The sequence below is a fragment of the Plectropomus leopardus genome, chromosome 13, assembly GCF_026936395.1.
Source record: "Plectropomus leopardus strain MGB_pleo_1.0 chromosome 13, ASM2693639v1, whole genome shotgun sequence".
Classification (NCBI taxonomy): domain Eukaryota; kingdom Metazoa; phylum Chordata; class Actinopteri; order Perciformes; family Serranidae; genus Plectropomus; species Plectropomus leopardus.
This window is the reverse complement of record NC_142188.1, coordinates 1,235,671-1,256,612: the sequence shown is the minus strand read 5'-3', so window position 1 is coordinate 1,256,612 and position 20,942 is coordinate 1,235,671. Positions and strand designations below refer to the sequence as shown.

General features: G+C 37.1%; 2 protein-coding genes across 3 annotated transcripts in view; one reads left to right on the top strand and one right to left on the bottom strand.

Moving 5' to 3' along the window:
• LOC121954671 (uncharacterized) overlaps positions 1–20,942 on the bottom strand; it is a 212,105-nt gene that overhangs the window by 62,064 nt on the left and 129,099 nt on the right. The window contains exons 1-2 of one of the 2 annotated variants that reach the window (XM_088086359.1): positions 2,412–2,725; positions 965–1,032 (exon numbers count right to left, since the gene is read on the bottom strand). The gene's annotated coding sequence lies outside the window, so the exon portion shown is untranslated. Of the gene's footprint in view, positions 1–964; positions 1,033–2,411; positions 2,726–20,942 lie in introns of those variants that run through there. The other variant, XM_088086360.1, reaches the window with a different exon arrangement.
• Positions 1,898–9,488, top strand: mtx2 (metaxin 2). Its single transcript, XM_088086364.1, has 10 exons — positions 1,898–2,071; positions 3,548–3,595; positions 3,686–3,732; positions 4,498–4,570; positions 5,115–5,191; positions 5,314–5,406; positions 6,290–6,328; positions 6,423–6,548; positions 6,648–6,724; positions 7,686–9,488. Exons 1-10 carry the CDS (start codon positions 2,032–2,034, stop codon positions 7,843–7,845), a joined length of 780 nt encoding a protein of 259 aa, XP_087942490.1. The 5' UTR covers positions 1,898–2,031; the 3' UTR covers positions 7,846–9,488.

The following is a 20,942-nucleotide window of genomic DNA, read 5'->3' as shown; positions in this document are numbered from 1 at the left end:
TGGAAGAGTAATTACTATAGCAACTAATGGGGATCAAATTTCACAGATAAACAAATAAATCTGTCATTTGTTCTGGTGGTTTTGCTCGTGTGTTATAATATTTTATCAGTCTATTTATCTTATAGTATTGTATATTTTGTTCTTTTAATCACTGTAATTCATGCTGTGTATATTATCCTCTTTTAATGTATTATTATTTCATTTAATTTTAACATTTCAGTTTCAGTTCTGTCTCAGATGTCTTTTATTTTTATATTCGCTTACTATAATGCACCTTTTACGCACTGTTTACGCACAGCGCGGGGCTACGTGAGGTGAAGAAAAACATCTCACTGTGTGTGTGTGTGTGTGTGTGTGTGTGTGTGTGTGTAGGAGGAAATGAGCGCCGAGAGCCATTAATTGGTGGCATCCGGTTGAGACGCGGCTAAATGTGCAGCAGAGGCTGACACGGGGGCAACATGGCACATCTATCACGCGCTGCAGATCCACCACAGAGCGCAGCAGGCAGGCGGACTAAAGTCAAAATATCCTCACACACAAAACTAAAAAAAAAAATCAACTAAAAGCTTCTGGAAACCCGCGCGTCTGCAACTTGAGACAGCTACCGACACTTCACATGTTTTGCTCTGCTGTGGGAAATTCAGTAAACCACTACAGACCTGCGCCGATGACCACACTGATCCCCTGTTCTGCATATTGCTTGATTATGTATTTTACGATTTTTAACAGTAAAAAAACAAACAAACATATGACAGTATCATTAAAATTCAATGCACAAAATAAACTTTACCAGTGTGCAAACAGCCTATATTTCTTCAAACACTTATAAACCCGTTAATCACACACGGTGCATCGTACTGTTTGCATTGTAAACATCTGTGATCATATTTTGTAATGACTCTGGATTATGTGTTTGTGCTTAGTGCGCATTTTATGCGTGTAGGCTGCAGTTTTTCGCACCGACCTGCCGCTCTGCTGTGTGTCTGCGGTGAAGCAGGAGCGCCCCCGGCTGGTTGCATTCAGCACTGCAGCCTGGAGCAGAAACAAACAAAGAACATGTTAGAAAATGTTCCACATAGAAAAGTTCCCGGTGTGATAAAACAGCATACAGGGCAACATTAGTGACTTTTTTTCCTTCTTTTTTTTTTTGTGATGAGATTTTCAATAAATATAAAATATAAATATAAAATGACACAAAATAGAAAGTTAAGAACACAAAATGCATGTACAAAAGGTGCAAAGGAGGGACTGTACAGTTTTTTCAGGAGTAGAGTTACAGTGGAAATATCTACAGTCTAAATTATTAAATTGACCTACAGTGTGCATGTGAAGAAATCCAGTCCGGTGAGTGTTAATGTTACACATAACAACTAATTTAGGCTAACATTATGATGATGAAAAATGATAAAATTAAAAAAATAATGGCAATGTCATGCACAAGTACAAAAGTGGTCAATTATTGAATCTTCTGAATAAAATTTAATTGAAAAAAGTTTTTTATCACCATTAGAAATTGTCACCACACTATGAATTACACAGAAATATAATAACATTAATAAAAGTTTATTTATATAGTACTTATCAAATCAACATTACAAAGTGCTTTACAGTTAAGAAACACACAATATTAAAAAAAATCACACACACACAAAATATATGTATAAGAAGATCACACGGGAAACATTTTAAAGAGCGAAAATAGAGCACAAACAGAATATTTAAAATCAATGGCTGAATATAAAACCAACATTATAAACACGCGCGATAAACAATTATAGGAATTCCTTTAAATAAAATTACGAGGACAAAGACTCGTTTATTTCGCACAGTGCAGCAGTGTTTTGTGCTCTCCGGTTCAGGCGTAAAGCGGAACTAAGAATCGGAGCTGTATTTTCTCCTCGGGACGTTAATCGCGGGCGGACCGGTCGGTGACCACAGAACAACACTTGCCCTTAATTTGTCTTCAGTGGAATTGACCTCACCTTTAAATATTATTATTATATTTATCGATACGGATATTAAAACACCGCCATGTCTCTCGCGGCAGAGGCCTTTGTGTCGCAGATGGCAGGTAACGTGATGTCCTCGCGCTTCTGTTATTGTTTAGTAAGGTAGCATTAGCCGGTTAGCATCAGCTAACGCTATCAGCCACGTAACGTCAGTCCGTTTTATAACATTTAACGCGTAAATTGCCGATGTCATTTAACGAAGCTGGGCCGTTAAATTATAATATTAACGCGAGTTTTCACTTTTATCTGTTTCCGTAGCAGAGGCTAACTCGGTTAGCTTAGCTTTCATTCAGGAGTGTCACATCAGCTCCGCGTCAGGGATCGTTAAACTAAGTTTAGCGTCAGTTTTTGGATTATAATGTGAATTAAGTTATTTGTTGGATTAATATTTAAAAGACAAACCTAAAAACGGACAGCGAGTTGACGCAGGAAGAGTTCAGCAGGATTCTGGTCGGTGTCAGCTCCGTGTCGAGTGACTAAAACTCGACTTACTCGGACAAAGTGCCGATAAATAATGTGAAAGTCAGCCATTACTGCGGGGCCAAGATGGCGGAAAGCGCCTTCTTCTCTGAATCTGCTCGGCGCTGCTGCGCTCAGTGCTGCCACCGGCGGCCGGAAGGTGCACTGCAACATCTTATTTTATTAATTTATTTTTTTAATAAAATGAACGTTTACAAAACATCAGGTAATGACATCGTTACAACAGCGAATTAGAAGGTATTACACAGGAGAATACATTACAATACAGTCAAATATACTAAGATAAAAATACTAAAATGTAAATACTTAAAAAATATAAACAACATGCTTTATCCACAAAACAATATATACATTTGTTTCAGCTTAGTTTTGGGTATGTAGTGCTACAAAATAAGAAAAAGTGGTTGCATAAAAAAGCACTAAAGAAAAGATACATTGATTTAGAGGAATTATTATCATTATCATCAATTACACTTTATTTCTGTTAGTTTAATGCAACATGAATTATATAAAACCACAGACAGCTGCAGTACAACCTCCCGCCGTCGGCGGCAGCAGTGAGCGCGGCGCTGCTGAGCTTAGCGCCATCTGCGGAGCGAGGAAGCGATGCGCCATCTTGGATTTTAGGCTGTTTTTATCGCATTAAATGAAGTTTACCGACTCTCCGTCGATATAAATGATATTTTTATTACTTTATTCCCGCCTGGTATCAATGCAAACCCCCCTGAACTGCTACTGAGAAGTTAAACCGTATCCCGAAGCATTTTTGTGCAAATATTTGTTGGATTAGTTCGTTTATTTACATTTAAAATAGTGAAATACAGTTTTGTCTGAGCTAAGCTAAACACGAGCACACGCTGTGTGCGTGACTCTGTGAGGGGGCGTGTCTGTTAGCGCGCGGTCACAGTTTTACGATAGCAATTTTAGATTTATTGCAAAATTAAATACAAGGATGTTAAGTTTGAAACTCAACTGCAAAATAACAGTTTGATAATTCAATTAATTATGTAATATTGTGTGTGTGTGTGTGTGTGTGTGTGTGTGTGTGTGTGTGACAGCTGCTGAGCCCTGGCCTGAAACTGCAACCTTGTACCAGCCGCTGAAGGGTGAGTCCGTGTGACTGAAAAAGAGAAACAGTCTGATTTTTGCTTTCTTTGTGTAATTTTGGTGTTTTATTTGCTGTGTTTTTCGCTCAGAGGATCAGATTCTGCTGTCAGACTGCGCCTCGTCTCTGGCTGTTCAGGTGGACTTCTGTTTATTTGTCTTTTTCTCAGTAAATGTGTGTCAGGATATTTCTGCCTTTACGTGGATTTGTATGTTGTTTTATAGATGACTTAAAGTATCGAGTGTTTTGTTGTAATACGTGCAGCAGTCACAGAGAGGCAGGTTTTGGCAATGCAAATGTTAAATCTCAGGCTCCTGTAAACAGTTATTTTATAACTTTTTTACATATTGTTTTTTCCCATTTCACACACATGACTGCTGTATTTGACAGATTTCCCTAAATTTAACTGCTTTTGCAAAATGTTATCATTAGAATTAGTTGGATTATTATTTTACAGTCTTTTTTTTGTTTTTTTTAATTTTGTTCTATACATATGTATCAGGTTAAATTTTCAGTCACCTTGTTTTGTTTTTCTTTGTGTCCTTTGATAATTTTTCTGCTTTTATATGATGGTTGTACATTTAAATCCACTACTGTTTTACACGTTCTATTTTGATTTCTTTGCATGAATAATAATAATAATAATAAATAAAAACTGTGTTTGTTAAATGTGTATAATTAAAATCATACAATAGTGCATGATAAAATACATCTGTGGTAGACTGTAATTCCAAAATAAATGCAAAGAGGGACGTGGCGAATGTATATCACAACGACATGTAACGATATGTGATACAATGTTGATAATAAATCTGCAGAGGAAAAACTCAAAACACTGACAGATCACCAACGTAATCATCAGTTATTATCACTGTTTGTGTTGTCCTGTTTCGTGCTGTGCAGGCCTACCTCAGGATGTGCGGTCTACCTGTGCAGGTGGTTTGCAGAGCAAATGCTGAGTACATGTCTCCCTCTGGTGAGTTTTGTTTTGTTTTATGGTATTTTATTTTATTTATTTTTAATATCTCCCTCTCTGTACGTGTATTTTATTTTATTTTATTTTATTTATTTTTTAAATCTCTTTCTGTATGTGTGTTTTGTTTTGTTTTATATAATGGTATTTTGTTTTATTTCATTTCATTTGTTTTTTTAAATCTTTCTCTCTCTGTATGTTTATTTTATTTTATTTTATTTATTTGTTAAATCACTCTGTGTGTTTATGTAATTTAATTTATTTGTTAAATCTCTCTCTGTATATTTATTTTATTTTATTTATTTGTTAAATCTCTCTCTGTATTTTTATTTTATTTATTTGTTAAATCTCTCTCTGTATTTTTATTTTATTTATTTGTTAAATCTCTCTCTGTATTTTTATTTTATTTTATTTATTTGTTAAATCTCTCTCTGTATTTTTATTTTATTTATTTGTTAAATTTCTCTCTGTATTTTTATTTTATTTATTTGTTAAATCTCTCTCTGTATTTTTATTTTATTTATTTGTTAAATCTCTCTCTCTTCAGGTAAGATTCCTTTTATCCACGTGGGGAACCAGGTGGTGTCAGAGCTGGGGCCCATAGTTCAGTTCACCAAAGCAAAGGTTTGTAACACAGATATCATTATTGTTTGATTTAAGTATGTCACTGTTGATACGACAATATTGAAAAAAAAATCAGATTAATTTAAGATATAAATTTTCTCTGTGTGATTTTTTGTTTTCAGGGTAATTCTCTGAGCGACGGCTTAGACGACGTTCAGAGAGCTGAGATGAAAGCGTACATGGAGCTGGTCAACAACATGCTGCTGACTGCTGAGGTACACACACACACACACACACACACACACACACACACACACACACACACACACACACACACACACACACACAGTATACTGCACAAAAGCTGCAGGCACAAAACAAAGCCGTCAACTGACCATAAAAGTGAATCAAAGCCAAAATTAGTAGATAGACAAATAAAGCAGTAAATGTGAAAACACACCTAAGTTAAAACAAAGAAAATAAAATACAATAAAAATAATAAATAAAATACAATAAAAATAAAACAAATAAAATCAGCTACAACCATCAGGCCGCCACTACAAACTCCCCAAATACAAACTCCAATAAACATCATAAATAAAAGGTTATGATCCGCAAAATGATCTGTTATGAAATGTTATGATCTGCAAAAACAATATGACACTTTGCACACAGTATTTGCTCATTTTTACTCTCTAAAGTATTTATATCAGGCATTCAGTCTGTTTTTAGGAACACGTGAGGTTTGTTAATGTCGGAGTTTGTTTTGTGTGGCATGTTGAGCCGCGTCTAAGAAGATTTCTGTCACGACAGACAAAGTCTTCTGAATAAAAAAATCTGAATAAAATTAAATAAAATAAATTTAAAAAATGGAATGAATGAGATGAAATAAAAAGAATTTAATTAAAATGAGTTGATATGAAATTATGTAAAATAAAATATAATGAATTTAAATGAAATAAAATTTAAAAAATGAAATAAAATGGAAATGAAACAAAACAAAACAAAAGATAATAAAGTAAAGTAAAATAAACTAAAATAAAATAGTACAACCTGATCACACACACACACACACACACACACACACACACACACACAGAGCCTCGTTGTACAGTACTTTTTGCTGTAATCAGGAGTATTTCTCTGCTCTCTCGACAGTTGTACATTCAGTGGTGTGACGACGCTACAGCTGCTGAGGTGAGTCGACTCGTCTGTCGATTAAAACTAAAGAGATTTGACCGTGCTTGTTATTGTTCTTCGGATCGTAAGTTTTGTGTTTTTTCGTGTGCAGATCTCCCGTCCTCGATACAGCAGCCCGTACTCGTGGCCCCTCAGTAACATCCTGGCCTATCAGAAGCAGTGGGAGGTTCGCAGGAAGATGAAGGCCATCGGCTGGGGAGGGAAAACCCTGGAGCAGGTCAGCAAACGCCCGCCAGCGAATATCGGACGTTTTTCAGCGCCGTCTCCGAAAATACTGAGCTGATTTAAAAGCTGTTTGTCCGCTCGTGTGTTTCAGGTTTACGAGGATGTGAGTCAGTGCTGCCAGGCGCTCTCGCAGAGGCTCGGGACACAACCGTACTTCTTTAACAAACAGTACGTATCCGTCTCTGTTCCCCGTCTGTCGGTGACGGGACACAACAAGACCATCGCTCTGTTACCGAGATGTAAATTAAATGTTTGGATTTCATTTAAACCTCTTTCTGTTCATCCTGAGGATATTTAGTTTGCATCAATACCTTAAAACTTTTGAAACCTGAGAAAAATCTGGCATGATTTCTTTCCGGAAAGAAATGACCTAAAAAAAGAGGGCTAAGAAAAGTATAGAAATTATACTAAAATTAGCAGCAAAGGCATTATTATTATTATTATTATTATTATTATTATTATTATTATTATTATTATTACATTTTTTCTTTTTTAATTAATATTTTAGAATAAAAATATAATTATAATTTGTTTCATTATTATATATTTTTAATAACTATTAATTTTAGAATTTTGTCTTTTTATTCTCTTGATTTTGTTTTTGTAAATTCTTGTGTATTTTATTTATTATTACTAGTATTCTATTTAGCGCTATATTGTTTTATATTTATATAAATGTATTTATTTTTATATATATATATATATATATATATATATATATATGTATAAGTCATATGATTTATTGACCATAGATGACACTTTTAAAGTGAAAAATGTTGAATAAAATATTCATGTAAAAAAACATTATACACATATATATGTATAATGGTTATAAATAAACTTTTCTTGGCATTTTTCCCTTTTTTTGGATAACTTCTTAATAATCCACCTCACTCACCCCTTTTTAAAAGCTAATTTTTGGGTAATTCTCTTGCAGCTTGCAGGGCATTTGTTGCCAGGTTGCTCATTGTCTATTTCACTTTTTTTTTCAGAGGAAATCAAACCAGTTTTCTCGGGTTTCAAAGCTTTAAATGCTTGTAAAAAGTGTCTGAACATAACACACAGGAAGTCAGCTGAATATTAGATTTCAGCACTAACAAACAAACGCGCGTCTGTTTTTGTGCTTTAGGCCGACGGAGCTGGACGCGTTGGTGTTCGGCCACCTCTTCACCATCCTGACCACCAGACTGACCAGCAGCGAGCTGGCAGAGCGGATCAAGAGCTACAGCAACCTGCTGTCCTTCTGCAGACGCATCGAACAGACCTACTTCGAAGACAAGAGCTCCTGAAACGACGACGCGTCTCCGTATTCTCTCCTCGTGTACATTCGGCCCTCCTTCTCTCATTCCCTCACTGTGGCACCGAGCGGCTGAAACCCGCTCCTGTACATTCACACGCGCGTCGCCGCGCCACGCCCGCTCTCCCTCGCTTTGCTTCGTTCTTGTACGTCGCCGCATGCTGCTGATAGAAGCCCAGCTATTTAAAAATAAAAAATGTCACTGTGCAGAGATAAAAATACCCGAAAATCACAGCAAAGAGTATCACCAACACGCATCCGAAAAGATGTTTCCAAATGAACCGTTCAAACCCGAGCAAATTCAAACACATGGGAGGATGGCAATGAGCAACTTGACAAGAAATTGCCCAAAATTCACAAGGAATTCTTTAAAAAGTTACATGAAAATCACCCAAAAATTATCACACAAAAAGGGGAAAATAAATAAATAATTGGGTTGAAAAATGTGCTAAAAATCTAAATGGAATTAACTTTAAATATGAAATTAGAAGTAAATAATTATTTTGTAATATTTTTTCCTCCGTCTCTATTTTTTTGTTTTTATTACAAATTTTCAGATAATTTTCTCATCAATTTTTCCTAATTTCTTGAAATTTACGAGGCATTTCTTTCCAAGTTGCTTGCTGCTGTTTTAAGCTGTTTTTAAAAGCAGTCACTAAAATTTGCTCAGGTTTTAGAGGTTTAACCCTCTGAAGCCCAGATCAACATCAGGGTTTTTGTGCTGCCATCAAATACCTTTTATAAGCTCTTTAACCCTTTGAACTTGAGCAGATTGATTTCTTTCACGGGGAAAATGGCAGTGAGCAACTTGACAAGAGATATCCCACATTCTGCAAGAAATTAGAAAAGACAAGAAAAAGACCTGGAAATTTGTACTTTAGGAGAAGATTAAAAACAAAAAAAGGAAATATGACCAAATTATGTTTATAATTATTAGAATTTTAAATTTAAGAGTATGTTTCAGGAAAACAAATGTTTCTTGTTCTTTCTTTTTTCAACTTGTTTTGCTTATATACATTTTTTATTTTTTTTTCAAGGGAAAATTTTTTTTATTATTAATTTCTAGTTCTTTTTTTTGGCTTATTTTCCAATAATTTTCTTGTAATATTTTCTAATTTCCTGCCAGTCTTTGGGTCATGTCTTAAGTTTCTCATTGCCAAAAAAAAAAAAAAAAATCAAACCAATTTCCTTCATTTTGAAAGGGTTCGATGCTTGTGAAGGCGTCCAAACATAACACAAGAAATTGATGTCGCACCAAGTTTCAAAGGGTTAAACACAGAATCAGTGACATCTGTGAGAAACTCGCTGAGTCAAACCGCTTGAGGAAACCTCCCAATGAGTTTTCGACAGACCGCGGAGCCTTTATGTTTACAACATTTTAGGATTGATAAAGAAGAATACTGAAGAGGTCAGCTGCAGCTCAGACGGGGTTAATTTTAACGCTCGTATTGTTGTCTGCTCTGACTCGTTTCATCTACAAACACCAACAGACTCTAAGAAACGCGAGGCAGCGTTTCTTTTCTTCTGTACAAAAACACGTGAATATAATGATGAAGAAAATATGAGTCAGTCCTCAGCTGTTTTGTCTTTGTGTGAATGAAAGTGCCTACAGAATAAAAGTCATTCAAACGATCATTACAGAGCTTTTTGTGGTGTATTTTCTCTTATTTATTATATTTTTTTTCTTAAATATTAATATTTTATTTGGTAGTTTAACTCTTTCGTGTTTTATGTTTTGATGCTGGAAAAAAATTACACAAATTTATGATTTAAAAATCACCTAGACATCCTCCTAATGGACTGAATAAAGAGATTTTATTTGGTTGTTTCCAATAAACTGTATTTATTTATTTCATCCATTATTATCATTATTATTACTACTACTATTGTGATTTATTTCTTTTATTTTATTATTATTATTATTTGATTGTGGCATCTTTTTTTCAGGCTATTTTTCTGTTTTTGTCCTTTTACTTTTCTTTTTCTTTCATTATTTCATTATTTTTGATTAAATTTTCTTTTTTAATGTCTTTATGATATACATAAATATGAAAAGACAAGTAACTGTGATTATAAGTCATATTTGGAGTCAGTTGTAAAGGGACAACTTTTATCCTGTGTATAAAATAAAAAAAAAAAAATAGAAATGTCTGAAGCAGAGTGACATCAAATAATAAAATCTAAACCTCACAGGTTTTTTTAGCCACACACTCTCAGCTCTGACCATTTAAAAATGTGTAACTGAGTGTAGCTGAAACTTTCTGCATTAGAGATGTTTTCATATTTCATAAGAGTTAAAAATGCTGCAAAATTAAAGAAAACAAACAGACAAAGCCTGTTTTGTTTCCGGAAAAATTAAATGAAATTATAGAGAGAATATTACTTGAAGTTTTGAAATCAGATTCCACTAAATGCGACTAACTCGACCTTCGACGAGGATTATGAGGCTTCAATACGATGAACCTCTCCGTGTATTTGTGTGTGTGTGTGTGTGAGTGTGTGTGTGTGTGTTGACCTCTAACTGTGCAGTTCACACACTGCAGGTCATCACTCATGATGTCACGGCTCCTAGAAGTTCAAAGGTCACACTCTGACCTCACAGGAAACCTGTGAGACAGACGCTGGTTTAACCCTGCGAGGCAATCAGAGGTGATCAGACATTAAAGTTGTCTGAGGCCTGCAGGCGCATACACACACACACACACACACACACACACACACACACACACACACACACACACACACACACACACACAGCTGAGTGTGTGAACGCAGCTGCGTTTGGCCTAAAAATAGACTTTAAGGGAACATGCTGGAAAGATGTTTTTTTTTATTATTTAGCTGCTGAAATAACTGATTTTTAATATATTTTAGTCCATGTTGAGGTTTATTTTTAACACAATTACCAGAAAAAAAGCTGAAATTGTACGTTTCTGTAAACCACAGGTACGTTACATTTGTACGTTATTATGTGGCAGATACGTTAAATCTCTGCTGTGGCTAAATTTCTCACAACTGTATGACTAAAGGATGATAAAAACCAAAATGATAGGTTTATTGGTGTATTATTACCTAATCTTGAGCCGCCTGAAGTTAGACACTTTTTTTTTCTTTAGATTGGATTTTATTTTAGGTGCCTCGTTATTTATGTCTCTGTTTTTAAGTCTGTTCTTTGGTCTGTACTACCTGTACTTTTTATCTCTTGTGTTTATTTATTTCCTTTACTCTTTAATTTAATTTAATTTATTGTTTAATTGTTACTTTTTTCTACTTTTTTTCACCTTGGCACTTAACCAAATAATTTACTAGATATTGAAAGAAAGTGTGAGCAACATGTAAATACACTATTGCCTTAACCCTTTAAAAGAAAATTGACTTATTTTCTTCAAAAACATGGGAAGAAAGCAATAAACAATTTAACAAGAAATTGTCCAAACAATAGCAAGAAATCTGTTAAAAAAAAAAAAAAAAAAAATAATAATAAAAATAAAAAAGTTACAAGGGGGCAGGGTAACCCTGAGAAATTATTCAAAATAAAATAATAGTTTTTTTCCCCTTTTTTTGGGATAATATTTTGTGTTCTCATTGAAGCTAATTTGAGGTCCTTTTCTTCTCGTCTGTTACTCTGTTTTTTTGTGGCAATTTTCTGGACATTTCTGCCAAAATGCTCATTTCCTTTTTCTCAACTTTTCAGAGGGAATTCAACCTTTTTGTTCAGATCACAGAGATTTAAATGCAGCCTGGGAAAACTGATGTTGACCTGGTTCTAAAGGGTTAATAAGCTTGATTTGAGTGCAGACTCGCTCTGAGAGTCAGAGTGTGATAACAGACTTTTTCCAGGAGGTGGCAGCATGCGGACAGAGAAGAAGGATCCTGCTGCTGCAGAGATTTTAGTGGCATATTGATTAAGACAAAACTGCAAACACTTTTTAAAAAAATGAAAAAAAGACAAGGAAATAACTATTTTTATATAAATAAAAAGCATTTTTCCTTAATTTGCTTTGTATTTTTGACCATAATTCTTCTGACAAAATGTCCCAGTGGAGGGATGTCTGCTGTTTTTAATAAATGCTGTAGGTTTGGATTATTTTTGGCTTTATATGTCATTCTTTTTATGTGAGCAGCCTGTGTCGTGGCTGAGCGGCCTCTGCTCTGTTTTCATTGCACCTCTGACCAGTATGTAGCACAGGCTGCACTGGTTATCATTCTGCCTCTTGATGCATGCTGGGTCATGATGCAACAAAACGCAAAAAAAAAAAAAGTCTGAATGCTGTCCTTCATTTCTGCGATCATACCTTTGATACAGCGCGAAAGCAGCTAAAAAGATCTTTATAAGGAGGTTGTGTTTGTGTGTGTGTGTGTTTGTGTGTGTGTGTGTGTGTGTGAAAAACACAAGTTTCTGTGTCCATGAGAGTGAATGTGCGCATTTGCAGTGACGTGAAGTGTCAGATTAGACAATACGACTGGAGGCTGATAATTACACAGCTTGATTACCAGAGTGAGTCATGAGACATAATCTGGACTTTCAGGGAGAGAGGAGACGCCAGCAGAGGACTGTTTGAAGTGAGAGTGGGTGAGACGGTTTATGTGTGTCTGTGCATGTGCTGCATATTTTTTAATTTGATAAAATCACTGCAATAAGTCAGTGGTACTCAATTTATGGCTCTCGGGCCAAATCTGGCCCCTGATAGGGTGCCAGGTGACCCCCAACTATCTTCTAATTCACAATAAAAATGAAGTTATTCACACTGGACATTGTTTTTGTCCCTTTAGTCTCCATAAGGTGTCAGAGACATAAAACAGCATTAAAATAGAGCTTGTTGATCAAAAAAGAGCCAGAGGAGGATCCCCCACACCCCCGACAGAGGACACAGCTGAGACACTGATGTCCTAAAACCCTAGACATGTCCCAAAAGATGACAACTGCCATTAAACCTGACAAACGTTTTTATAAACTTTTTAAAATCCAAGAAATGTCCTGAAATTCCAGAATCACCTGAAAATCTCAGAAAGTCTGATGAAACTGTTAACGCGTTTAAATCAGGGCTTAAAACATTACTGTTCACTGTTGCTTTCCAATGACCGTTTTCCTTCTCTCTGTCTTGCTTTTTGATTCTCTTTAAAAGTTTGAATGTAATTTTACTTATTTTTATAAATGTATTTCATGATTTCCTGTGCTGCTGTGAAGCACGTTGACCAGCAAAAAGCTTTTGTCATGTTAGAAACTAACAACATCTTGGTCACACGACCGAAACGTCGCAACTACAAACACCGTAAAAACACGTTCAGCAATCGAAAAATATTAAAATCAGATAAATCCATAAGTTGGACTGCTGCTGTAAAGGCGTTGAGTGGGTTGAATGAGTTTCCGTGTCTGGTGCGATCACATCTAACGTCCCAGATTTAGCCACTTGTTAGCGACCGTATTGTCTAAATATCTTTATCCTGTGTTAACACAGACCTTATTTAAGATGTTTTACAGAAAACCCCAAAAAAACTTGAGACTTTGAGACACGGGAACGAGAAGTGCAAAAATGCTAACGGACTTAGGCGTCTTAGGACTCCTGACTTCGCGGCTCTGTGGAGGACCACAGGAAAGCCCCGACAGGATAAGCTCTGCACGTCTTGTTTTTGCCTCTTGTGGTACTTCCTCTCAAACAACGCTCAGTATGGGGACACCCAAAAACAGGCTGCACCGTAGACTGCAGATAAAGATGGACGACATAAAGACAAAGATTTGCAGTGTCTTTTTTTGCTTATTTTCTCTGTTGTTCTCGTGTTCGTTTCTTCAGTCAAACGGTAAATCACTGAACTGCTCTGGATTGGTTTGAAAGGTGCAACATAAATAAAATCTGATTGACTGATTGATAAGCGTGGAAATGTAACATATCCACGGTTTGCAGAAACGTACAATGCCGACATTTTTTCCGATGATTGGCTTTGTAAATGTGTTTCCTCCGTGTTATGTGAAGGAGATCATGCACTTGTGTGTGTGTGTGTGTGTGTGTGTCTAAGTGTGTTAAGAAGTGGATTTTTTTTGTTGAGGCGATATAGATTTGAGTGGAATAAAGAGATTAGCTGTGTGTTGATAATCCTCTTCTCTCTCTGTCTCTCTCACACTCACTCACACACACACACACACACACACACACACACACACACACACACTTCAACATATTTCCCTCCTTCCTGATTTCGGTGTCTCTTCTAATCGACCGTGTTGTTTCTTGTAGTCGTGCTCAGCCTCATCCTTCACACTTTACGCTGATAAACTCTCCTCGCTGCCGCTCGCTTAATTTACATGTTGAAAAACAAAGATTCGTCTCGGGGAAAAAGGTTCGCTGTTTACTCTAAAAAGGCTTAAACATCCAAAGGTTCTCATTTTCTCCCACTTTGCTCAAAGTAATTTGCAGTTTTGCATCCAGATCACCTGGTGGTGTTTTATTCTCCTCGGCCCGCTGCAGTGGGCGTCATCCATTCACAGGAAATACTAAATGTTCTCTGCTCCCCCACAAGTGGCTGTCAAGGAGTTCTTCAGAAAAGCACATGAAAGAAATCAGCGCTCCTCAGGTGCATTTAGGTAGATAGGAGCGCATCACTGGGCCCAGTCAGGTGTAGGAAGGTTCATATTCAGAGTGTGTGTGTGTGTGTGTGTGTGTGTGTTGCTCAAATCCTTGCTACTTTTTTGCTGTATTTTCCTACTTTTTCGACTCTGTGGCCCCTTCTGCTGAAGCACGACTTTCCTACAATAGAGAATCACTTATCAACGTCAGGAAAGGTTGTGTGGAGTTTGGACTGAACGCAGCAAACCACGAGAGGATCTGCACCAACGGCCTACGCCAGTCAGACCAGAGGGGAGAAACGAAACCGAAAGCGCCGGATGAAAAGAGGGAAGAGAGCCGGCATCAGGGTGAGGCTGACCTGACTTGGACCGAGAGCTGTTCCTCTACCAAGCCTTCCTCTGGCTAAGGTCCGGTCACAGGAGAATAAAGTGGATCAGATGTGATTTTGGCTCACTCAGCTACAGGAATCAGAGACTGCTCTGCACACATCTTCACAGAGACATGTTAACCCCTAACATCCCGGATCAAGCTGTGGCACTGGATGGGCACACCTTGTTGGGAGCCGACAGGACATAAGACTCCGATGAAAATTCAAAAAAATGCTCTGCACGAATTGAACAACACAACACGCCCAAACAACCAAATGCAATCTTCATAGTAGCTGCTGATTTTAATCAACTCATCCCTCAACTCCAAAGATGCAGCAGGATCAAGGACAAATGAAATGTCATTTATAAATCTACCCTCTACCTTTTTCTACCTTCTTCATGTGTGTGTGTGTCAGGTACACGTGTTCATTTCATCAAAAATAATGACACTGAGAGCCAATCCGGGCTGCAGCGCCAGCTCTCACTTAGCAGAATATAAATGTTCAAATTAAGGACAAAAAAACAAGACAAACATGTTGGATCAGAGCCCAGAGAGCGTGCTGGAAACCTCCCACAGCGGCTCAAAGGGCTTCACTCCAAAACACTTTTTGTAAGAAAGCTGCCATCTGATGATCTTCTGGTATTGTTTTTTTTTTTTTTTTAAAAAAGCTATAAAGTTACTATTTTAAAAGTCAGTAACTGAAGTCAGATTTATGATGAGTTTTGTGGTTCAGACAGCAATTACGTTGCTTGTTTCAAAGAGGAATCTTGGTGTCATTCAGAGTCAGAACGGCTCATTTCCGCCCGTCTGTGTCTGGTTTACAGAACAATCAGTGACGGAGCTGCAGGGTCCCGCACACAAACCGACATGAAAGCAGGTATGTGGCCCAGTTCTTACAGAAATTTACAGAAACACGCTGAGTTTACGGATGACTGACGGAGGGGCGGATTATGCTGCACGAGTGGTTTTGATACTTTCTCCACCAAAGATGTTTGTCATTGTGTTGTAACCAAACTGTCAACCGAAACTGATCGCAGCCAAAAAGCAAACTACACAAACAATTTTGTTGAAACATATGTTTCTGCAAACCACAGATATGTTACATTTGCACGTTGTTATGTAGTACACTATATACAATACAAATTCATGCAACATTTTGTATCAGTCTTTTTTGAGTTTTATATGTAAAGCCTACATGCAAAAAAAAAGAAGAAAAACAAAAGGTGGGAAAAAAGGAATAAAAATAAGAAAAAGGAAATTAGCTGAATAAGAGCTGTAGACTGTTGAATTCTTACTTTTGTGTTTAATCTAATAATTCCAACATTTTAAGTATTCTTACTCCTAATTTAATTCATTTTTTTTGTTCTGTTAATGCACTATATTGAGTTAAAGGAATTCACTTTTCCTCTATCAAAGGTATATTTAAATGGCACTTACTTCATAATTGATAACATAAACACAAATTTTCAAGTTGATTAATCAAAAAAAATAAGTTGTTTCAACTATTTTTCCAGTTTCCACAATTCCAGTTTTTGACAACAATGAAAAAATTGTACGCTACCATGACAAACACAACAACAAAAATGCCCCACAAATATCAATTACGACAAAAATAAGAAAAAAGAAAAGTAAAAACCAAAATGAGAAAGAAAATGATCTCAACAAAGAGCGAAAAATACAATTACAACAAAATCTGGCATTTTTTTCCTTTTTTCACATTATATGTAATATTTTCCCACAGCTAATTTCAAAGACATATCCTTGTCACCTTTTACTTTTTTGTGTTTTTTGCATTTTTTTTTACCAGACATTTTTTTCTCATTTCTTACTCCCTTTTCCATATTTTCAAAAGAAATAAAACCTATTTTCTCAACTTCCAGTCAGCCCGAGTCAACTTTTTTTGCACACTAATGTTAATGATAATAGTAATGTTTCTGCATGGCTAATATTAAGGTTTTTATAGTTAATTTTAAAGTCATTTCCTTATCACCTTTAACTTTTTTTTTTTTTTAGCAATTTCTAAATTTCTTTCAAGTTGTTGACAGTGTTTTTCCCATGTTCTCAAAAGAAATCACACCAATTTCCCAACATTAAAAGGTTTAAACACTCGTGAGAGGTGTCTGATGTTGACCCCATTAAAAGAAAACCCCAAAAAGAGACAAGAAAATGAGCTCAAGAAAGTGTTTTTTTATCTCTTTTTTTGCACACTAAGTATTATCTCCCCGCAGCTCATTTTAAAGTCATTTCTTTGTAACCTTTTACTAATTTATCTAGCAGTTTTCCAGACATTTCTTGCCAAGTTGTTCATTACCTTTTTTCCCAGACATTTTCTCAGTTTCCATAAACTGAGGTGAACGGCTCATTTAAAAGATGCTAAAATAATCAGTTCATTAGAGCTTTATTTTATCGTTTTTAAATAAGGAGACAAATGAGAAACTAACCAGATGTCTAATAGTCGCTCATCAGAGTAAAGCGGCCGTAAACACTCCTCACAAAGTCTGCACGCCGAGCTGCTGCCACCTTTTATCTCTCAGTTCAAACTCTGCACGGATGTAACAATAAAGTTTTTCGAGGCAACATCATATTTTTAAAGATGGTTTCCTGGTGGAGAAGTCGTCCTGTGATGTCGGGTGATTGACGGCGAGCAAAGAGCAACGTGATGCATGTGCTGACATGAAAACACTCAGCAGAAACTGGTGTGTTTGCTGTGATGGTTTACTTAACTCTGAAATTTTAATATTAAACAGCAGCAGATGGCTTCTTCTGAAGGGACGCGGGGAAAAGCCTTGATATCTCCTGCGATGCAGAGTGTGAGCAGACACTAACGAGAAGAATGTGAAGAGGAGAAACGACAGGATCAGCACAAATAATGAGATTTTAAAAAAGCACACGGGGGAGAAGAGAACCTGGAGAGGAAGTCTCCCAGTGACACTTTCACACTCAGCTGTTTGTGTTTAAAGCCCGTGACGGCAGAGGGTTTCTTTTTCATTTTTATTTTTTCTTTTGCTCCTTTTTTCTGTCTCTCCCCTTATGAATTTAATTTAATTTTTTCAAATTTTAAATATGTATTTTTAAAATTAGTGCAACGGGGCCAGTTCTTGGCACAAGGGATCAGTGATTTTAGGACATTTTGGGGATTTCAGGTCATTTCTAGAATTTTAGATTCTTTTAATTTTGTGTTTTAGGACATTCCAGGATTTTTGGACATTTCTTAGATTCTAGGACATTTTGAGCATTTTAGGACGTTTCTCGGATTTGAGGAAGTTTTAGGATTGTAAGACATTATTAGGATTTGAGCCTCTTTCTAGGGTTTTAGTACATTTTTTGATTTTAGGTTATTTCTCAGATTTTAGTATATTTCTAGGATTTTAGGATGTTTCCAGAATTTTTTAAATGGTTGTAGGATTTTCAGACACTTCTAGGATTTTAGTGCATTTCTAGGATATTAGGATGTTTCTCAGATTTTAGGACATTTCTTGGATTTATGAAATTTCTTAGATTTTAGGACATTTCTAGGATTTTAGAACATTAGGGTCTTAGTGAGGACCTCTGTCGGGGCTCCTCTGGCATTTTTTTTGATCAATAAGCTCTTTTTTGATGCTGTTTTATGCACTTATGGATACTAAAAGTACAAAAACAGTTCACAGCGTGAATCACTGAGGAAAAACATAAAGAGAAAAATATAAAATCAAATCATAAAAAAAAGGGAGGGGAATGTCTCCGATGGAGAGGGCGAGTCATGCGAAGCCACATGTTTTAAATGTGAGTTAATGTTGTGTAGCTGTAATCTGAGGTGTGTTTCATTTCCTGAACCTGTCACTCTCTCCAATGACCTCACTCTCAGCGAGCGTGTGTGTGCACGGAGGCCCCTATGACCACGGGGCTTAAGTGGCCTCTGAGACCTCTGCGCCGTGTAATCACACACACATATGTGCCTTGAAATTTAATGACCATGTGAAACATAAAGAACATGTGTGTGTGTGAGTGTGTGTGTCACACTACATGCATGTGTGTGCAGACTAAACACCAACCTGCACTGCTATTTTTACTGATTAGAGGTTGTTCATAATGAGACCTATTAACATCAGACCTTAAATACACACACACACACACACACACACACACACACACACACACACACACACGAATAGTCCATGTAAACCTCAGATCCAGTCTGCATGAAGCAGAACACTCTCTGCTTCATGCTTCAAGCTGTGCATGAAACGATTGTTGGTGATTGTTTAAAAGGTAAGAAACTTTTATTTTCCATTCACTTTACATTTTGTCATCTTCGCTCTGCTTGTTTTGTCCAAATTGTTCTGTAAGAATAATTCATGGACAAACAATTCAAATTTTAGAGTTTCTAGAAACATTCATTAAATAAATCAACGTATATGAGTCCGTGGGTGACTGCATTTTTCAAATTTTGCCTTTTTTTTGGTGCCATGGTACGTGCGCGTGCATGTGTGTGTTTTTCTTCATGTTACAGCTGACCTGCACAGCTGGAACAACAGAGTGTGTGTGACAGACACAGACAGAGGGATGTTTGTTGGAAACATGAGAGTGAAAGTGTGTGTGCTCGGGTGTGGGAGAATGTGTTTCTCATGTTCCTGTCATGTCCGTGTACCGTGCAGCACGCTGACGCCGGCCTGCGTCTTTAAGTGCTCCTCTCTCTTTCACTTCTTATTTTCCTCTTCCTCCTCACCGCGCTCCACCCTCACACACGTTCACCATCAGCGATGAGCCGCATTACCGGCTCACTTCTGTCGCTTACGGTGGTTTCTTAACAAGACGCAGAGGGAGAAAATGTAAAAAGAGCCGTTTACTCACTTCAGACGAAAGGTCACGAGCAGGTGACGCTCAGTGAACGCTGGCTACACGCACGCCAACATTCACGTTTGACCGCGAATACACGAAAATATTAATGAGAGTCAAATAAATGAAGTCACTCAAATCATCAATCCCATCTCGAAAAGAAAAAAAAACGAGTAAGAATTTAGTTTTTCTTTGTAAATAAAAACGACCTGCAGACTCGCTGTCTCGTCCCTGTTGATCCTCAGTAACGACCTGCAGATACATTTTCTAGTCCGGGTTGAACCATAAAAGACCTGCAGACATGTTTTCTAGTCCCTGTTGAACTTTAACAACCTGCAGACATGTTCGTTGTGGTTTTTGACTTTGTAATCTTTTTTAAGACATTTTTTTTTTGGGGGGGGGGACTTTTTAATAATTTTTTGCTCATTTTTCATTTTTTTGGTCTTCCTTCTTGTTTTCATCAGAAATCAAGACGTCAAGACATTTTTTTTCCTGTTTTCTTTCAACAGACCCAACTCCTGCCAAAGCTTTGTGGCCGATCTGAGAAACACACACACACACACACACACACACACACACACACACACACACACACACACACACACACACACACACAGAGTGGGCAGTGGTCTAAAAACCCAAACGATGCTAACTATCCGGATCCTCTTAATGATGCTAATGTCATTATATTCTATGGAAGATTAATGAGAGCTATTTATAGCTCATTAATCCATATTGAGTAGGACTGCAGATTAATTTGTTAATCACGCATCAAATACAAACTTCTGCCCCCGGCCACTGACTAAAGCCTCGCCCCCCAGGCTGCATCTGTGTGTGTGCGTGTGTGTGCGTGTGTGTGTGTGTGTGTGTGTGTGTGGCAGATATCTCCACCTCCAGCTCTTGTTTCTGTCTTTTTTTTTTTGACTGTCTACCTTCTCATCACGGCTGACTGATCGTCTCCTGCGTCCGATTAGCCTTCAGCCCAGAGCCACTAGCCTCGAGTTTCGGGGGCCTCGGCGCTGAAATCCAATCCTTCCGCCTCCGTTGTGAGCCGCTTTGCCAGAAATAGCGAACTAGGTGAACTCTCAGTTGGATTTTTGTTTGCAAACTGCCTTTTTGACCTCGCTGCTTCTTCTCGCTCTAGTAGCTCTGTTTGTTTTATTTCTTGCTAACCTTTCTTTTTTTGAGCGAGCGGCGAGCGGCCTGTTTTCAGCATCGCAGAGCAGTTTCCCCTCTCCACGCTGCTGTCTCTCTCATTCTGGTTGCAAACTTTCTGTATCTGTTAAAGGGTGAACTTCTGTTTTCTAAGCGCAGTCATATTTTACAATTTATGCAGGACTGA